This window comes from Peromyscus eremicus, chromosome 8b, assembly GCF_949786415.1.
Source record: "Peromyscus eremicus chromosome 8b, PerEre_H2_v1, whole genome shotgun sequence".
Taxonomy (NCBI): domain Eukaryota; kingdom Metazoa; phylum Chordata; class Mammalia; order Rodentia; family Cricetidae; genus Peromyscus; species Peromyscus eremicus.
Window position 1 is genome coordinate 37,266,536 of NC_081424.1, and position 19,433 is coordinate 37,285,968.

Consider the following 19,433-nt stretch of genomic DNA (forward strand, 5'->3'; position numbering starts at 1 on the left):
GCCAGCCCTGCCTCATGCTGTGATGACTCACTGACACCCAGGTGGAGAGGGAAGATTGGGCTTCTGTTACCAAAATAAACACTGGGCCCCAGCGGGGCCTCTCTTCACAGCCTGCTGTCAGACCTTAGAATCCTCTGCCTTGGTGAGAACAAGAGAGCTCCCTTCACACACTCCCTTAAACCCCAAAGTAGCCCTCGAATTAGATAGCTTTAGAATTGGAAAATCATTCTAAGTATCAAAGACTGTGAGTGAAATAGTGTGAGAAACCAGACACATTTTAGACACAGCGCCCCACATCACACCGAGCCAAGACTGCAGAGTCAGAAGCAGGATCTCTTCCTGAAAGGGCTGCTGTCGGCACCTCAGCTTTATGAGGAGGAAGAGGGCAGCACTACGCAAGCAAGCCCAAGTGCAAAAGAGACACCCATTTATAGAGACCCAGGGACACCACCAGGGCTCTGGGATAACCACCAGCTACTTGCTGTGAGAACTGTTAGCCTATTCAGTCCAAACCTACTTGGGCAGTACTGGGAATGGAGGTGCCTCCACGTGGCCTGTCTTTCTTTTTTGAGAATACCTCAAGCCTGGTGTGTGCTAGGTTGGTGCTTTGCCACTGAGCTATAACCCCTAGCTCTATCGTGATGGTGATGATGATGATGATGATGATGATGATGATGATGATGATTGATTGATTGACTTTTAAGACAGCATCTTGCTAAGTTACCCTGGCTGGCTTGTACTCACTCTGCAGTCCAGGCAGGTCTTGAACATGCAACCTACCTGCTTCAGCCTTCCAAGAAGTTGGGATTACATGCCTACACCACAAAGCCCAGCTCTGTGACTCTTTTCCTTTCTTCCTTCTTTTTAACGACACCTTCTCCTGGATTCCTGTGTCATGTACAAAGGACAAGAGGCAAGATTTGACTCTGCCTCTGTTTTCATTGGAGACGGGTTTGAGTTTGAATTTGTAAACATGGACTTGCTCACCCTCACACTGAATCCTCATGTCTATGCCTTTGCGTTCACAGAGAGAATTTGGGAAATGACAAGTAGGGAATGTAAGTGGAGAAGAAAGCTTGACCAACTTCAGAAAACAATCACAATAATTTCTACCTCTAATGAGGTTTCTTTTGGGAGTCTGGACACTTTCACTGCGGTGTCTGGCTGCCCTGGTGGGACTACACAGCTGTGTACAAAGCACTCCAACTCCAGGCTTGGGTATTCTTGGTGAATGGCTGCATTGGTCCAGAGGAACGGCAACCTTCTCCTAAGCTTTACCAAGAAGACCATTCCAGAGTGAGGCCAGGACTCATCTACCCTGTGTGACTAACGGACTAGTCTGGGAGAGAGAGAGAGAGAGAGAGAGAGAGAGAGAGAGAGAGAGAGAGAGAGAGAGAGAGAGAGAGAGAAAAGGCATTTGTTCTCATTTAGGATCTGCCAAGAATGTGTTTTATTAAACTGATATCTCTTATCTTGTTGTATCTAACTTCTGATATCTAGATATATTCAATAGTTGTCATTAGTTCAATGATACAGCAAATACTGGCACTTCCTCAATGTGCCAGCTCCTCTTTGGCCATTCGTATTTGCATGAAATTAAATGGGAGGGCTTGTTTTATTTTGTTTTGTTGTTCTACTCTGTTTCACTTTTCTTGAGAAAGGCTTGGGCATTGAAATGTTGCTCGACTTTAGAAAAGGGCAGGCAAAGCAATACAGAAACACAGGTTTTCACAGGAAACTTCCAATGTAAGACTATCCCCCAGAGCAGAGACGAGAACCACGGAAACCAGATTTGCATAAGGAAATCGCTTGCCAAGGCTCACTGACCAATTTGTTTTCAGCCGTTCAGTTCAGGATTTTTATTTTAAATAAGTGTTCCTTCTTAAGAGCAACCTAGTCGAAAGCAGTTGCTAATTGTTGGTTAATTATCATGAGTCTTTGTACTGGAAAAACTGGCCGGGCGAACCATTGTACAACCACCTGTTAGGATTATGTGATGACTCACTATCGCTGAAACACTCTTATGTGCTTAAATCAACAAGATTCCATTTCTTCACAAGAGAATTATCTTCAAATGTTCTCTCTCTCTCTCTCTCTCTCTCTCTCTCTCTCTCTCTCTCTCTCTCTGTGTGTGTGTGTGTGTGTGTGTGTGTGTGTGTGTGTGTGTGTGTCTATCTGTCTGTCTCTCTTTCTCTCATTTGTTACTTATTTCTAGGGCTAAGAAGAATGAGCTCTTAAAGAAAACAATACCAGAGGAAGATCGTCAACATGACTGAGTTTGAATGTCATTTAATTTTCCCTTTTGGCTGTCTTTTCCCACACCTGAGGTGCACTCTACTCATTTCTGCCACACCCAGAGCAGACACACACCCAGATACCACCCAGAATTGTGAAATTTAGAAGTGGCACATTGTTCCCTGGATAAGTTTGCTATGCTCACCTAAAATTCAGCTCAAAAAGCAAAGGCTCTGAGCACCCATCTCTTCATGGGTTACACATTTTCTTTCTTCTTGAGCACTTGGGTGAAAAAGATTTGGACACAAAGTACCTGAAAGCAAAAGCAACCTTCTCCCTAGGCTTCTCATTCTGATCAAGAACATTCTATGATATAAATAAGACAAAATGGTTGAGTATGATACAACTATATTTACGACCTCCATTTCATCTCTACAGCTACCCTTCATAAGATATGTTTTCTGCAACATAAATTTCATAGTACTCTATAGATGTTAATTAAAGCACACCATTTTATGTAGTCTATGGGTGGTTCTAGTTCTAATGTCTAAAACTAAACTGTACTTCAGTTAGGATCAGATCATACATAATATCAAAATGGCCACTTAAGAAAAGCAATCTATATCATATATATCGTTCTATATATTACATAATTCACAAAGCTTTAGGGGAGCTACAAGTGCCCTCTTCAGCAAGTTTCCCTGATCAAGATGGCATGCCCCAGTTTCCACCACACCCATGGGCTATTTTGGAAGAGGGCTTATATGTGTAAGGCTTTAAGGTGATGATTCACATGGCCCAATCACAGAGGAGTGCTCTGAAAAGGCAGAACACTCTTTCTTACATAAAGGAACTTTCTTATATGCTGTAGTGGGGCAGACAAGTCCAGGTCCTGGCTGTATCATTTTTTACAGGCACACATCCTCCATTGCCTTTAGTTGCCTTACTCATCCACACCATGCCCAGAAGAACCAACTGCCACCCAGACCTGGTCTGTTGTTGGTTGGTTTTTTTTTCTTTTTTTTTTTCTTTTTACTTCTTGGGGGGCCCATCATCCAGCTACCAAATAACTCACACATGGAGGCTTATTCTTAATTATAATTGCCCAGCCTTAGCTTGACTTGTTTCTTGCCAGGTTTTCGTAACTTAAATTATCCCAGCTGTCTTTGCCTTGGGGCTTTTACCTTTTTCTATTTCTGTATACCGTTCTTTATTTCTTACTCCTGACTTGCTGTGTACCTGGGTGGCTCCTTCTCTGGCTACTCTTTTCTCCCCTAGATTTCTCCTTCTATTTATCCTCTCTGCCTGCCAGCCCCGCCTATTTCTCTCTCCTGCCTCACTATTGGCCGTTCAGCTCTTTATTAGACCATCAGGTGTTTTAGACAGGCACAGCAACACAGCTTCACAGAGTTAAACCAATTCAACATAAACAAAAGTAACACACCTTAGAATACTATTCCCCCACACTGGTCCATTACTCTTTTGATTCCCCACCATCTCCACTCTTCTCTGTCACATGTCCCCAAAGTGGGAGCCAGGTAGACTCCTGCTGCTTGCAGTGTGAAGTAGGAGAGCTCAAGGGAGCCGCTAGAAGGGGAGGAAAGCAAAGTTTGTATGCCCTCCCTCAGTGCTAGTTCCGTGTCCTGCCCTACTAACCTCTGCCCCAGCACCCTCTACTCCTTTATTATTACTCTCATTGCTGATGTTGACTAGCTGTCTGACTACTTCACCAAGTAACATGCTTCTGTTTCTTCTCAGAACAGGCAAGAAAAATATAATCCTTACGACAGGGTCAGGTGAGATTTATATGGTTAATATGTGGGACGTCCTTAGGGCGGAGCATGCTAATTAGCCTGATCGTTATCTTTGGGTTTAACCCACAGGAAGACATCTGGGGCCTGTCGTCTCACTGTGAGAATGTGGAGTGGGTGTTAGGTCAGGTCAACTACCAGGCCCAAGGGACAGACCTCTCACTAATCCACTGGATCACATGCTCTCCACCCCCTCCCTCGTTTCTTTCCACCCCACCCCCATGCAGTCTCTCTCTTCTCTCCCCCTCCACACCTGGCAGTTGGCACCTCTTCAGAGCCTCCCAACAAACTGAAGTTTCTTGCATGTGTTAGCTGCTCTGGAGAGTGCCATTCATTTTTTGTCTTCTAGGAATTTGATAAAGATTTCTGGTCAGCTAGCAGGACCCTCTCATCATGGATTATTTCCTGTGATACTGGTTTACTGTTCTGTGGCTTTTTTCTGTTCTACTAGAAGAAATGAACTGAATTCCTCTACTCCAGCACCTTGAATTGAAAGCTTTTAGTTCATAGTTGAAAACTTCCATCTTAATAAATGATCTTTTATTTTTAGTAAACAAATTAACAAAAAAAACCTCCTGCCTCCATAACAATGTGATTTTAACTAGCCAAACTCCTGAAAACATTTGAAACAAAGCACCAAAAAATACAGCTTCACCTTAGCCTTTTTCCCTTCCCCTAGAACAGTTGAGTAAATTAATTAAAGAGTAATTGTACAATGCCTGTGAACAAGAGGATTCTGTTCAATTCCTAATATAGATGAAGATGCTGAGACCATTGAGGAAGTGATCCCTCACACCTGCACAGCCAGTAAGAGCCATAGTTGTGGACAGACTCACAGACCCTTCCAGGAGAACCTAGGAAAGCAAGGCAGGTTCTCAACATGCAGGCTTATTTAACTCATAAGAATATCCCTCAGTAACTTAGAGGAAACGCAGCCTGATTGAGTTGTTATGGTTCTGGTCTCCTACGGCATATCATGTCCATTCTTTCCATAGTGTATGGTTTGGGAGCTAGAATTAATCACCCCGTGGAAAGCAAAGGACGTGATGTATTACCCCTTTGTTACAGTCAATAGCAAGTGGCATTTAGCACTTCTGGCTACTCACAGAGTGCCCATGAGATAATTGTTTGAGACTCAATATAATTAGGTAACTAAAAACTACCTCAGCCTTGCCCCGGGGAATCTCAGGCAAGGCACTGCTGGTCTCTAGGTGGTTTCTCAGCCAGGTCTGTCCAGAATTCTCGAGACCTTTACTAGTGCTTATTGTAGATCTGTCATGGGGAATCAGAACCTCTGGGGCCTGGAGGACGTGCGTACTTAGGTAACGGTGCAAGAAATGGAACATTCAGGAAGCAATGCCACTTAGTGCATCTTTGTCTCTGGCGTTTCCAGCGAAAGGCTTCTTCTGTCCTATCGGCTCCCTGCCCCCCCTAACTCGTATTTCCCCTAAAACATTTACCACTAAAATACAGTGTGTTATGGATTAGGGAAGGGAAGAAGAAAGTCGAATAAATCACAATTCAAAGTGCGTGTTCTGGAGAAGTCTGTAACCCGTCGTTCTTGGACAACAGACTTAAGTCTTGTCATCTCTACGTCCACTGTCTTCCTGAAATAGCTGTGCTGTTATTTTGGCAGATGGGAATTTTAGCACTAATTACCAGTTTGAATTCCCAATCTGTCACAGAAAAGTTAGATTAAAAAAAACAAAAAAGGTGTAAATTTTGATGAAGTACTTACCTCATATATCAAAAGGCATAAGATGAAAATTCCGTGCCAAGGACCAACCAGCCGAAAGAAGCAGGAAGGCAGAATGCTTCCATCCTTCTGCCCACCCGTCACAGCCCTGCTTCACACTTTACAGGCACTCTGGTAGAACCAACTTTCAACTGATGACGGGGAAGGGTTTGAATGGGAAGGTGGGCAGGGAAGACAGAGACTACCACCTCCACCCCTGGATGGAAGAGGGCCCATCCCAAGGAGGCTCACAACCAGGAGAGGGGTGACCAACCAACCCATCAACTAAGCCACACGAGTGAATCCTAGAATCTGAACCTGCCAGCATTAATCCACTGTGGGCCCAGCTGGATGGACACCGTCTGATGTCTGCACGAGTGGTGTTGCTCACTGAGAGGAAGTTCACGTCAGACTTTTAGAGTTCGTTACTACATTAAAAAATATGATTGACATGAGGGGAAGGGTCAACCCAAACCTAAGATGCACAAAAATGACAAAAAGTTTGGGCAGAGAGATACTGGCTCCACAAGTGTTCTGAACTGTCTAAGTGTAGGCTTAACAAATGGATGGTTTTCAACCCAAACCCAAATAAATAATGTAATATAATTGGGTTCAATGAAAGCTCCTTATGGTTTATGACAATGAATTCCTTACATACCCCAGTACACAAGATTAAAGTTGTAGGATGAACTTTTTAAAATGTAATTGAATACCTAAACAAGACCAAAACCCTTAAAAGTGAGACATGAAACTTCATTTTGTCTAATTTTCTTACCCATTGGAAGAATTTTTAATTCCTCTCACAGAATGGAAAATTAGCAACAACAACAACAAAACCACAAGCCAGACACAGGATTTGAACACCTGGTTTATTGGGGGGGGGGGGAAGCTGGAAATGAAAACTGCAACTGCTTTTCCTGCAACTTACAAAATAGTCATCTGCTGTATATAAAATAAGCGGGTTCCCATTATGTAAGTATAAATGGTAAAAATACTAGTCATAGCCCATCCAATATCTATGCAGAGAAACTCATTCCTGAATTCTCCAGTTGTATGTATTAGATCAGACAGTTTCAGTCTGCTTACCAAGGAAGACCAGGTTTAATTATATTTAGGTTTCTGTTACAGTTAAAATCTGTTCCAGCTGTCTATCAGTTAAGGCTGAGATGATGAAGGGACATTTCTTCTCCTCAGGGTGTTTGGACGGCACTGCTGTGGCAGTGGTGACCCTCCTGTGCCTTCCTACCTGAGGCCATCACATCCACCAGTCAGGACGAATCAGACCTCGTCCATCCTCACATCCCATCGATGCTGATTCTGAACATACAGACACGAAACTGTACAGACTTAATATGGCTTCTTCCCACGCCCCACCCCTCTAAACTACATCAAACTCTGTTAAAAGAGGGAATTTCATTACAGCATTTCAGTAGTGACAGCGGCCTGACTGTTGGAACTTGCTTTGGCCATGGGAACGCTTCCCCATGTGTCGCAGCAAGTCAACACGAAGCTAAGTGAGACAGCAATTGTTCAAAACACTGACTAGCAATTCCCACAAAGGATGCTCATTTAGGAAAGCATTCTGCCTCTTTATGTAACTGAAAACGTCAAAAAGTTTGTTTTGTTCTTGGCATTAATTTTTAGGATATTTGGTCACTGAGATTATTTTACCAATAGCTCCCCCTCTCCTTAGCCCTTAGTAGAAATAATCCGTTCTAACTTGAAAAAACGAAAGCTTGGTCAGATAATTAAGTCTCAGATGCCATCTCTTTCCTACCCTATTAAGTTCCACATGCACACTCTTTAACAACAGCAGTTTAAATGATACAGATTTGATGTAAGGAGAAATTAGCATAAAATTAGCAAACAGAAACAAGTCTTTTCTAACTCCACAAGACATACGCAGGACATGAAACTTAACGCTATTTACGAAGCATTTTCTTTAACATTTATTCCAGCATTTCTGATCATAGGAACACTGCCCAAACATAGGTTCCTTGTGGCTTGGAGAACAGTTTCCTCCTCAGGACCCGTCTTGGCAGCAGGGCTTCTCTTGGGGGTCTCCCTCCGACATTAGGCAGATGTGTAGAAGTACCTGGGCTTGGCATTGCCCAGCAGGTCATCCTCGTAGTTGGGGAGACAGCAGAAGAAGAAAGAACAGCCAATCAAGATGATGGTGGCCGCCCATCCGAAGCCGTAGGCCCAGTTATAGATGTAATTGACAGCGGGATTATTATGAAGGTCAAAGGTTTGTGTGTACTTCACGGGATAGATTACCAGGGAGATGATCTGGAAAATAGCTAAAGGGAAGGAAAAAGAAGCTCAGAGTATGGAAGTACAAGTGAATGAATACATGAATGAATGCACAGTGTACTGGTTGGTTGGGTCTGTCAACTCAACCCAAGCTGGAATCTCCCAGGGAGGAGGGAACCTCAGCTGAAGGTATGCCTTCCTCCGATTGGCCTGTGGCCATGTCTGTGAGACGTTTTCTTGATTCAGGATTGGTGTGGAAAGGCCCAGTGCACTGTAGAGGTGCCACCCGTGGGCAGGTGGTTTTGGGTTGCATAAGGAAGAAAGCTGAGCACTGAGCAAGCCAGCAAGCAGGGCTCCTCCATGATTTCTGCTTTAGTTTCTGCCCCCCTTTCCTGTCTGAACTCCTGCTCGGGCTTTGCTCTCTGACTGGGTCTAACTCGTAAGGTGTGATAATAAACCCTTTCCTCCTCAGGCTGCTTTTGGTCGTGGTGTGTATCCCAGCCAGCTAGGACACACAGTCACAATACCACCATTCACAAAGCTTCTCCCTTTAATGACAGGGTCTCTAAAAGGATGTTTAGTGGCTAGAGGAATCTAGCTACTAATCATGGGCCAAACCAGATGAGTGTTAAGAGATGCCTGGGAGCAAAGCGTGTCCTACACAGACACCAGGGAGAAAACAAGTGGGAAATAAATCACTCTGCATGACAAGAGGATCTAACTGGACAAAACCATTACTTGTCCTCCCCATTGTTCTACCATAATAAGTTCTTTCTAGAGCACCACAGATAGACACTAAAGGGTTTCCTATTTCCCTTCTTTCCTTCCTTCCTCCTCTCTTCCCTCTCTTTTTCCTCCCTCCCCCTCTTTCTTTCTTTCCTTCCCCCCCTCCCCTTCCCATTCCTACTCCCTCTCTCCCTCCCTCCCTTCCTCTCCTAACAGGGCACTGCCATCATTCTCCTGGTGCATGCTTGATTTCATGGGACCCATATCGTCACAGCACTTCTGGCTGCCCAGGTTGTCTCTGCCAGTTCATGGCTGGAGTTCTGCCCTGGTTCCCCTCTTGGTATCTTGAGAAATAAGATACCAACCTGGTTCCCTTGGTATTTGAATCCAGAGAACAGAAGGCCATCGAAGGCACAGAGGGAAAGGGACTCAGATTCCTAAAACACAGTTGTCCTCTGATACTTTTGCCTGTGGCGAGCCATTTCCAAGGACAAATCAGAAAGTATAACTGCCAGAGGTCCTCCATGGAGAGCCACAGAGACGGACTAGAACAGTCTCCCCACGCCCACTGATTACAAATGAGGATCTGCTGGCACTCCTGTCTTACCAGCCAGGGCGAGGAGGCCTCCAATAACTCTCAGGAAAACGAGCATCTGGGGTCCACACAGGGCGAAGAAGGAGAGAATGAAGCAGATGACCAGGATGATGAAGCCACAGAAGAGCGTGGCGGCGGCTGCTCGTCCCCACGCTGCAAGACAGAGACACGGACGATTGTAAGACAGACATGCCAGGTCCCAAACTGCTAGTCAAAGCGTCTGACCCCCGCCCTCCAGGAGAGAGTTTGGGGGGAGGGGAGGGATTTGCTTTTGTTTTGTGAAGGGGTTGGGAATATTTAAGTATCTCCACACTTCAAGGGGAAACTGGAGAATATTATGGATTATTATTTAGCTTCTATTAATGTCTGGCTTCATTCAGAAGTTATTTCACAAGAGTTCTTCATTATTGGCCTTGGTCTTCAAAAGAATTGGGGTGAGGCAGAATCTGACTTCTGTGTTTGAAGGCCTACACAGCAGTACTAGCCCTGTGCCCTTCTGTTCTGTGAGCGAGGAAGAAAGAAGATCTACCAGCCAAGTACAACCCACTCACTAACCCCCATCCTTCAACTCACACGGACTCCTCATCTCTTCACATACACCCTGGCATCCAGAGCCGGCGGGTAGCATCAGGAGATGCACTAATTCCTCAGAACAACTTCTGCAGGCTCACCCCACCCTCATTGCCAGTTTCGAAGTAAAGGGAGACTCCAGAAGTGAGGCTAACACACAGACGGCAGATACGTAGCTGGCCATCTGGCCTGTCTGAGTCTAACACATACATTTAAAAAGATGTGCATGATCCCCTGCACGGGTGTTTGGTTGTGTTGGCTGATATATATGTATGGGTGTGTGTGTGTATATAGATGTGTGTGTGTGTGTATATATATATATATATATATACACACACACACACACATCCAGAGAGCTATGATACCATCGCCATTAACAAGTCCTGAATATTTTCATCCTTCCCGAAGATAACCACATACCATCTGCAGTCACTCCCCATTCTGTCCCTCATCACCACTATCCCAAGTTCTGGCGACCATTCATTTATCTTCCTAATTTGCGCATCCTAGATATTCCCCGCTAAGGGAATCTTACACTCTGTGACTTTGTGTGACTGGCTTCTTTCACCAAAGTATTTTTTAAAGATGAGCCATTTCAGAGCATGAATTAGCACTTCACTCTTGTTTTTGCGGCTCGGCGTTTTCTTGCACTCAAATTCCACGTCTTCTTTACCCACTCACTGGCGAATGCTCTTATTTCACTCTTCACTGAATTTTAAAGGGGAGCTCTGTGCCCCTTCCCTGGGTTCTACTTCTTACTAAAAACAGCACAGCCAACAACACATTCACTGTATGCACGGTCATTTCATTGCTCAGAGTCAAACACTGGCCCTCGAAAAAGCAAGGGGTTTCGAGGCAGCCAGAGCTCATGGACACCCTGCCTCTGCCAGCTGCTAACCATGTGACCACAGGCTCCTCAGCGGTGAACTCAGCCTCAAAAAAACGCCTGGCTGCAAGTTGTGAGGATGAGTACCCGCGTGCAGATCATCCTCTGGTAATTCCCTAGCCCCCTTTGTCCAAAGAGTTTCTTTCCTGTTCCCATGTCTTCCCAGAAACTCAGATTTTCACCTCCTTCCACACTTTCAAGGTTCTGTATTATCCCTAAGGATTTCTATCACCCATTTTCCTATCCTTATCTGCTACCGACAAATGTGGGCTAAACTGCCTATTCTTCCCTTCTCCAGGGCCTCATGCCCTGAAGGGCCTCCTCAGGTACATGGCTGATTGGGCATCACAAATGAGTAAGAAGAACAAACATTTTTATATATCTTCCAATACATGTTCTCCTCCAAATGACCCCTCAGCTGTGGGGGCAGGAGGGGTGAGATGCTCTGTGATTGGACCCAGTTTGAGAGGTGTAGTTCTTACAACTCCCCTCCCCCAGTCTCGTTCTTCTTGTTACACCAGTGAGAGATTTTAGGGCGCGGTTAACACCAGAATATTTTGTCTTAAAAACACATGAACGAAGCCAAAGCCGGAATATACAATTCAAAGTCTCTTTTCTCACTTTTGCCTCTTCTTTTTTTGTGTAAGAAATTCTTTAAATGGGAAAGGACTACGCTGTGGTAGATAATTAATTGATCAGATCTTCTGAAGGGTAGCCCATAGACCAGAATGTCATATTCAGCAATGATGCTTATTAAAATACAGATTCCTACGCCTCCCTCCAGACCTCCTGCATCAGGGCTTGAAAGACTGGGTCCAGGCAGTTCAATTGTTAATAACCTTGTGGTTCTTCCATTCTTGCCAAAGAGCTGCTTTAGTTCCCACACAACTGGCTTCACCGTGACTTTTCCACACACGTGTTCTTGTGTGTTGCTCAAATTCACCCTCACTATTCCGCCTCCTCTCCTTCCCTCCTCCTCGCTCCTCCTCCTCCCCTTTTTCCCTCCTCTTTCCTCCTCCCTTCACTCCTTCTTCCCTCCTCCCTCCTCCCCATCTTCCTTCCTCCTCCCTCCTCCTCCCCATCTTCCCTCCTCCTCCCTCCTCCCCATCTTCCTTCCTCCCTCCTCCTCCTCTTCTTCCCTCCTCCTCTTCCCTCCTCCCTTTCTCCCTCCAGAGAGTCTCTCTTGCTTTCACGTAGTGTGTGTTAATGTGTATGTGTGGTGGGGGAGGAGATCAAATCTGGACTCTGCATAGGAGACAAAAGTGTAATATCCTTTCTTCTCCTGTCCCTGCCATTAGTCTCCGGTGCTCCTTTATGCCCCTTCTGTAAGCATCCTAAAGACTGAGAATAAGAATTTAGGTGAGTAAGCTCTATAACACGGAAGCAGTGCTACCCCCAAAAGCTTACAGGTTTCAGTATGTGACCCAATAGCAAGCAGTCTGTTTGTTTCTTTGTTTGTATGGTTACTGCCAGCCATCAAGTTCAACGAAGTCAACTGTTGCATTCAAAAACTGTATTTCCCTCTGTGAAGCCAAGAAAGGCAAAACACATCTATGCAAGCACACAGAGAATGCAAAGACACAACAGTACATCAGGCAGCAGCGTTTGATTTTCGTAAGAACAGAAACATTTCCTAGCAAGGAATGTACTAAAGGAACTGAGCTGCCGCGATCACAGGCCGTCTAGGAAGCTTAGATAAGTAAGTTCTGCGTAATGGTGTCGTATCCATCTAACCTGTTCATCTGAGGACAGCTAGAACGACACAAACAGGCTACTGCTGTGACTTCTTCCTCTGATATTTAGCTGAAGTGTAACTCACATTTAATTTCAGGAATGTGGAGAGAATTACATAAAAGGAATAGTAACCTAATATACATATCCGACGCTAACAGGCGAACGTATCATTAAAATGGACCATCTGGGACACTTTGCCTATTAAATCAATCCGTTAATGTCTTGCTTACTTAAAATGCTGACTCTAAAGAAAATCAAAATGGGAATTAAGCAACATTTTCTCTTGAGAAAAGGCACTCCTGTTGTAGAACACGTCAAACCTGCTCCTTGCACCACGGTACACTGAATCACTTAACTATAATTTAGACTGAAATCTTGGCATGGTTTTAAAGATCCTAGCTGATACAGGACAGACTTCTCCAAGCAAGACAGCATGCCTTCTGAGGTCTTTTAGGATGGAGGGGCCCGCCTGACCAGGTCTGAGCAGGAGGTTCAAGACCTAATGTTCTGTCTGAGAAGAGGACTGTTGGCCAGACAGACATTAGCACCACTTTCTCACTATACACATTAAAAAAAAAAAAAAAAGCTAAAGTACTTGTGTGTCAGGTACCTTCAATCTCATTTAGTTGCCCAGGAGATTAACATCTACAGCTGTACACAAGTCTTTGGGAACTATTTCTACTTTATACTATGCGATGATTCAAATTACATCTCAGTTATCAACACTGAGGAAAAACATTCATTTTTCAAAACATGTCCTAAATCTTCCTCTTTTGTGATTTGATGGCTCACAGCTCTTGGCAGGCCGAGTTCATCTCTATCAGTTCTGAACAAGTCTGTCCTTCCTTACTATTTTACACACTAAACTTTACGACCGTTCCTAGTTGTGTGGAGGTGATTCACTATCTGGACTGAGACGACAGAAGCCAGCAGGGCTCCAGGGAAACAGAGTTTCTGGGTAAAAATCGTTCATTCGCTTTGCCTCCTCCTAGGAAGAGCGATCTGCTGTTTGTGTTTTAAGTACGACTTTGCAAAGTTTATGCTATGAGAGAAACCAAGGAAAAAGGAAAATATTGCTTATATTCCTAATCTGTAAGTGTTTTGGAAACGTACTAACTTCCTTTCCCATTCCCAAATTAGTGTTTTCCTATGGATTTGCTATATTCTTCATAGATTTTACATGTGGACCAAACAGACCAAAATAGTTGTGAGGTCCACCCCATTGCCTGGGGTCCACCCAAGACTCTGAGGGCACTGAAGTGTCATCAAACTGAAGTGGGGTCCCTTTCTAGAACATACAAGCACATATTAGTACATACAACTACATTCTAGAACATACATTCTTCAACCAGCAATATCAAAGGTCCCATGTAGAGAAGCAAAGTTCTTAACAGGTGCTTTGTGTACTGTTTCTGAGAGGTCTTTTATGCCATTCACAGGCAGAAGTGGAATCTGGATATTTTAAAAGTTAAAAGATCCTACGTGTAAGTAAAGATGGGTGAATGTGACACACAAAAATACTGTTTTGCATATTCAATAGGGAGATAAAGGCAAAGGCATAACCTTTGGAATACCATCCATTTGGAAGCTTTTGCAACAACACCCCAAACCCGTCCTGCATCCCACTCCCAGGGAACTATGTGTGGTCAGGTTGAGACACAGGAATCCAGTGACGTCCCAGGTCCTTCAGATAAAGCAGAATTTAACACTGGAGGAGCAAAACTCCCAAGGAAAAATAAGAACAGACCTACAAAACGTATGTATATAAGACCAAGCCATCAGCCTGCAGAAGTTCTGGAAGGCAATAAGGAATGACTGGCCTAGTGGAGAAATGGCAGGAGAGCCACACGCGAGGCATTACAGGAGAATTCTTACACACTTGACACTTCCTCCTGAAACCCAGCTGGGTGGTGGCTAGTTACCACTGTATTTGCACAGAACTCCTGTCAGAAATGGGAAGCTACACCCCACTGCAGGCAACAGACCCTCAAATATTTAAAAACTATTAATTGAATGCCGGACAGTAGGACTGATAGGGGAGTACATTTCTCCTCAGTCCACACAGGAGAGGTACTTGTAACCAAGTAGCATGGTCCGAGGGGCGGAATGAGGTCCTCAGATAGAAGGAAGCTGCTTGGGGAAAGCTGGAATCCCCAGCTCTTTATTTCCTTTCCAGTCCCACAGGTTCAGAAGTCCGTGTTCTTAGGGGCAGAGCCAAACGGAGTCCCTCCCAACACACCGAGGTTCTCTGGGGTGCTACTGGAACAAACAGACAGTGGGCTAGCCTGTGCTACTGGAACAAACAGACAGTGGGCTAGCCTGTACCATGGGTACTCAACACCTGGAGTTTACTCATCGGTGTATATTTTCAAGTTATCCCATCAAAGGAGTGGGCGACCCTTCAATCTGCTGTTAAGAATGTGAACCTATGTACGCGCAGGCACGTGAAATCTATCTGCTAATCTAACCTCATAAAATATCAACAGCTTGCCTCCTGTCCCCTCCACCAGCAAACTCCCCCACCCCTCCAATCCCAGCACACTCCCCTAACCTCTCCCACCCCATCATCCTACCCCCAAAGCTGCAAGAGAATAAAGGCTTTTCTGGTGAATTTAGCCTTATGTAAATGATTGGTTTGAACTTATTTTTCTCATGTCCTGCACTTTTAGGAACCAAGGCGCTTAATGATAAAACATTTCATAGGATTCTCTATTTTTTTTTTTTTTTTTTTGGACTTGTGGAAAAGTGATGTCCAGGGAAAACACTGGGTGCATATGAAGGGATCAAGGGATGTCTGTGGTAAAACCGAGGTTCTGTGTTTCACAGTCTAAACTCCAGACACTGACTTTCCATAACCCTTCCTCTTCTGGTGCATACCTCATCCCCATATCCTCCACCCTGACAAGCCAGAGCTTGCCTGGGATCCGAAGTCTGTGAGCTGAAGCTTAAAATACATTCCTGTGGAAATACTCTCTACACTGGAAAAGAAGGTGCCAGCATTTCAAAAGCGGCGTGTGCATACTCACTGAAGTTTTATTCTGAGTTTGGCTTACAGGAGAAACTCGAATGATCAGTTTAATCATCAATTCAGACTCTCGCATATTCTTCTTGACAAACTCAAACCAAAACATTCAAACAAGTATTGTTAAGATAAATATCCATTTAGCTGCCACCATCACAAAATATTCAGGGTCTAACTTGGCTTATTTATTTGTTTAGAAAAAGATGAGATGACCTTGTAACCCACAATTCTTAAAATTTTAACAATAATAATGAAGAATATAATATTGCTGTATATTCATTTATTCCTAAGAAATCATTGGCCTTTATAAAACATGCATACTCTTTAGTATTATTGTCAACATCACTAAGAATAACCAATCCTTACTACCAAAATAAAAGTAATTAATGTTAGGAATATTACTTGGCAAAACATGGTTGTCAAACACTTTCTAATGAAGGTCCTGCTTTGTTAATAGCTTCAAACAAACATTACTTCCTAGTATCATTAAGAAGCATTCTAGAGGGGGGCACACACGCTCAGTTCTGTGTATTGATACAGTTTTAAACAGACCCACCCCATTTGTTCCTTGCCATACAAAACGCAGCGCTCACACACTGTGGGAGTGTACATTCCACACTGTGTGAGCTCCTGCAAGCACACTGTTGCCAGCAAGGCCCTGTCGAAGCTTTCTGGAGATCTATAGAGTTCCCCACTGCCCAGATAATTACCCTAAAGTGTAGGACACACCATTCTTTTACAGTTGCGTCGAAGACTAATCAGAAGTCCACAGAGAGTGAGCAAAGGAAGAAGCATTTCAACTCATCTCTGTCTATAATGGGGAGATTCGGACGGTGCAGTGGCTTCCCACCTCTTGTCTCCTTCCACAGCTTGACTAGGAGGCCAACTTTCCATTGGTGATATGCGTCTAGGTGTTGAGCACGAGCTGTCTACCACAACATGGGCACTTAATCACCTCTGCAAAGGTAACTCCCCTGAGGTGTTCAATTGCTTTAACACACGTCTCCTAGCATTAAAACCAGACACTGCCTCATGAAAGTACTAAGCAATTTTTCAAGATTCCTTTGGGGAACTAAGGGTTTTTTTTCTAAGGCTGATTTCTATAGCGAATTGAAACAAACTTTACCCTGGGTGGGTGTTTGCTTAGAGCAGGAAAAAGTTAAGGCTTCAGACTCCTGGTTAAAGAAACAAACTAGAAACAAAACTTGCTTTTCCCTTTGATTTACACGGTAGTGGATCAGCCTGAGGTTAGAGCAGGCACACCCTAAAATATGAGCTCACCCTACAAGGCAAGAAACATGGAAATGGCATTGTGCGTGTTTCACAAGAGGGCCCTGCAGGTTAAATCATGCCCCAGCAAGAACACTGATCCTGCCTCTGCAAGCTGACTCCACTGCTGAGTACTCTCTGGGGCTGGATCCCACCTTGGAGTAAGCTATAATTAACAAAGTCTGTTTTAAAAATCTACACGCATACCTCTTAAGCCCTCTGAAAGAGACTGAGTTCCAATGCATTTTAAGATATAGCTAGGTTATTCCAAGGCAATACATTCCCTGTAAGACCCTAAAAGATTTGTAGCAATAGGAAGTTCTGTCCGCCAAGCATTTGTGTCTTTGTGTTTAGGGAGAGCACAGGCCGTAAACAAAGCAGGAACAGCTGCCTGTACTCGTTTTATTACCTGCCTCCTTGTCTGGGGAAGTTCCTCCAGAAAGAATAAGCTACATCAGGCAGTTGATAAGGGGCCCAGAACTCAGGCCCAACAGGACCTGGCAGAAGCCCTGGGTGGGCTGCTCCAGGAAAAGGATGGAGTTATGGTGAAACTAGAAAATGAACAGGGGAAAAAAATAACTTGCTTTTTTTCTGTTTAAAAGGATAATACGGATTACTAAAGCGTTGACTGTGGTAGTCCTTGCTCCCCGACACACTGCCAATCACTACTGTATCTACCCTAACTAAACAAGAGGGACATCCACTTCGGGAAGAAAACTGCTTTTTTTCCAAGAACTACCACTGACCGTTAGTTAAATCAAGTACTGGGGCTTCTCCCGGGGCGGAGGCCTCCTGCGATGTGTTAAAAGTGCCAACACCACTTCACTGGAGTGAAGTGTTTACTTCTCCGATTTTAAACCAGATTCAGATAAAGTTCCCTAACAGTCACGCTTCAACTAAGGCCCCTCCCCAGAACAAGCGTGGACACAACCAGCTGGACAGCTAAGACTCTGACGTATTTATTGAAATCACAACTGCTCCCACTTTGCCTGAAAGGACTCTCTCATGAGGAAAAAAAAAAAGAGTTTAAGTTAGATGAAGTGTAACGAAGCCACACAGGCACGTTATTTTAATACTTACCTTGCAATGGCTGACATCAGCTTGCGCAGGGAACTGACAAAACTTTTATTTTTAAATGAGTTGGGCTAGTCTCTTTTGGGGTTTGGGCCTGATTTGGGTCACCTAAAACTGCTGCTTCATCTGGCTCAAGCCAGATTCTGGAGTCTGAGCTCTGAGCGGGCTTTTGAAGCAGCCACTACTACCCCTGACCCCTATCAGACAGGCCCCAGCGGCTGCCGCAGGTTCGGTTCCCAGGGGCTTCCCGGGAGGCGGCGGGGCCACTCACCGAAATCCATGAGGCTCTGGCAGCCTTGGTCGTAGGAGCCGCTGCCGCCGCCCTCTTCGAAGCATCTCCACCAGAGCGAGGAGGTCTGGATGTGGGTGCTCGACTGCAGCCAGCCGCGGCCGGCCAGCGCGATGATGTCGAAGGCGATGGCGCTGAGCAGCAGCAGGGGCAGGATCCACCTGCAGCGCTCGCAGGCCAGGCCGCAGCGCAGCATGTCGTCCGTCGGTGGCGGCGGCGCGGAGCGGAGGAGCGACGGGGCACGGTGGTGGAGAGTGGCCCCCCGCGAGCGCGGACGCGGCGACTAAAGGAAGAGGCGGCTCCCTCCGGGGACGCGGCCCCGGGGGCTGGCGGCGGGGGCGCGGCGGCGGCGCGCGGGGGCCACACCTAGATTCCGGTGACTCAGAGCGCGCTGCCCGGACCTGCCGGGTCACCCGGGCTGCGGAGCTCAGGCCAGCCCCGGGCTCCCCGCCAGGGTGGGCGTGCCTGTGCCTCCCGCCGCCTGCGAGTCCCACCCGATCGCCGCCAGCGCCGCGCACACACCTGTGGACGCTCCAGCGCCAAGCCAGGGCTCGGCCCTAAGCTGTGTGCACACACGGTGTGAAGAGCGCTGGCTAAGGCCACACTCGAGCTCCAGGCACCCTGTCTGCGACATCCCAATGGCTTGTGAATGAATAAATGAGGGGCCCTGAAATGTGAGGACTTGTGCGCTCAAACCTGGAAGTCCCTGGCTCCTGCAAGCAGAGACTGCACTTCCTGCCGGGATTCACCTTTGGACCTTGACTCTTGCCACCATAGACACACATCTGTTTGCTCGCCAGTCCGTCCTTCCTGGCAGCGCTGGGTGGCACAGTCTTGGCTGCAAGAAGCCATCTCCACTTCTGGGTGGCTTTGGTGTCTAACTTCCAGTCTGGATCCACCAGGGAGCTCAGAAACTCTGATGGGTGCGCACAGTTCCTGTAACAAATGCTTTTACTCTGGAACTCTTTGCCTGTTGCTCCCCACAGATAACGTCATGCTCCCTCTGCCCCAGTTAGGACGTTCCCTACACGTCTAACCTGGGTAGACCCCGTTCTATCCACTTCACACAATTTTTGTTTTTTGTTTCAAGTAAAATCACATGTCAGCACACAGCACCAGCGTCCTAAACCAGCTTCTGCCCCTGAGAATCAGGTGTGGCAGGGAGGGTGCGGCAATATCCAGGAGTGGCACTGAGAGAAACAAGTTCTCAGTGCCAGGCGCCATGGTAGCCTGG

General features: G+C 45.6%; 1 protein-coding gene across 1 annotated transcript; it reads right to left on the minus strand.

The window, feature by feature from the left end:
- Positions 1 to 7,706: 7,706 nt before the first annotated feature.
- Perp (p53 apoptosis effector related to PMP22) lies at positions 7,707 to 18,492 on the minus strand. The gene is made up of 3 exons (XM_059273052.1): positions 18,182 to 18,492; positions 9,368 to 9,508; positions 7,707 to 8,081 (listed from the first exon to the last, which is right to left on the minus strand). The coding sequence occupies exons 1-3, from the start codon at positions 18,393 to 18,395 to the stop codon at positions 7,855 to 7,857; spliced, it is 582 nt and encodes a 193-aa protein (XP_059129035.1). The 5' UTR covers positions 18,396 to 18,492; the 3' UTR covers positions 7,707 to 7,854.
- Between the last annotated feature and the right edge of the window lie 941 nt (positions 18,493 to 19,433).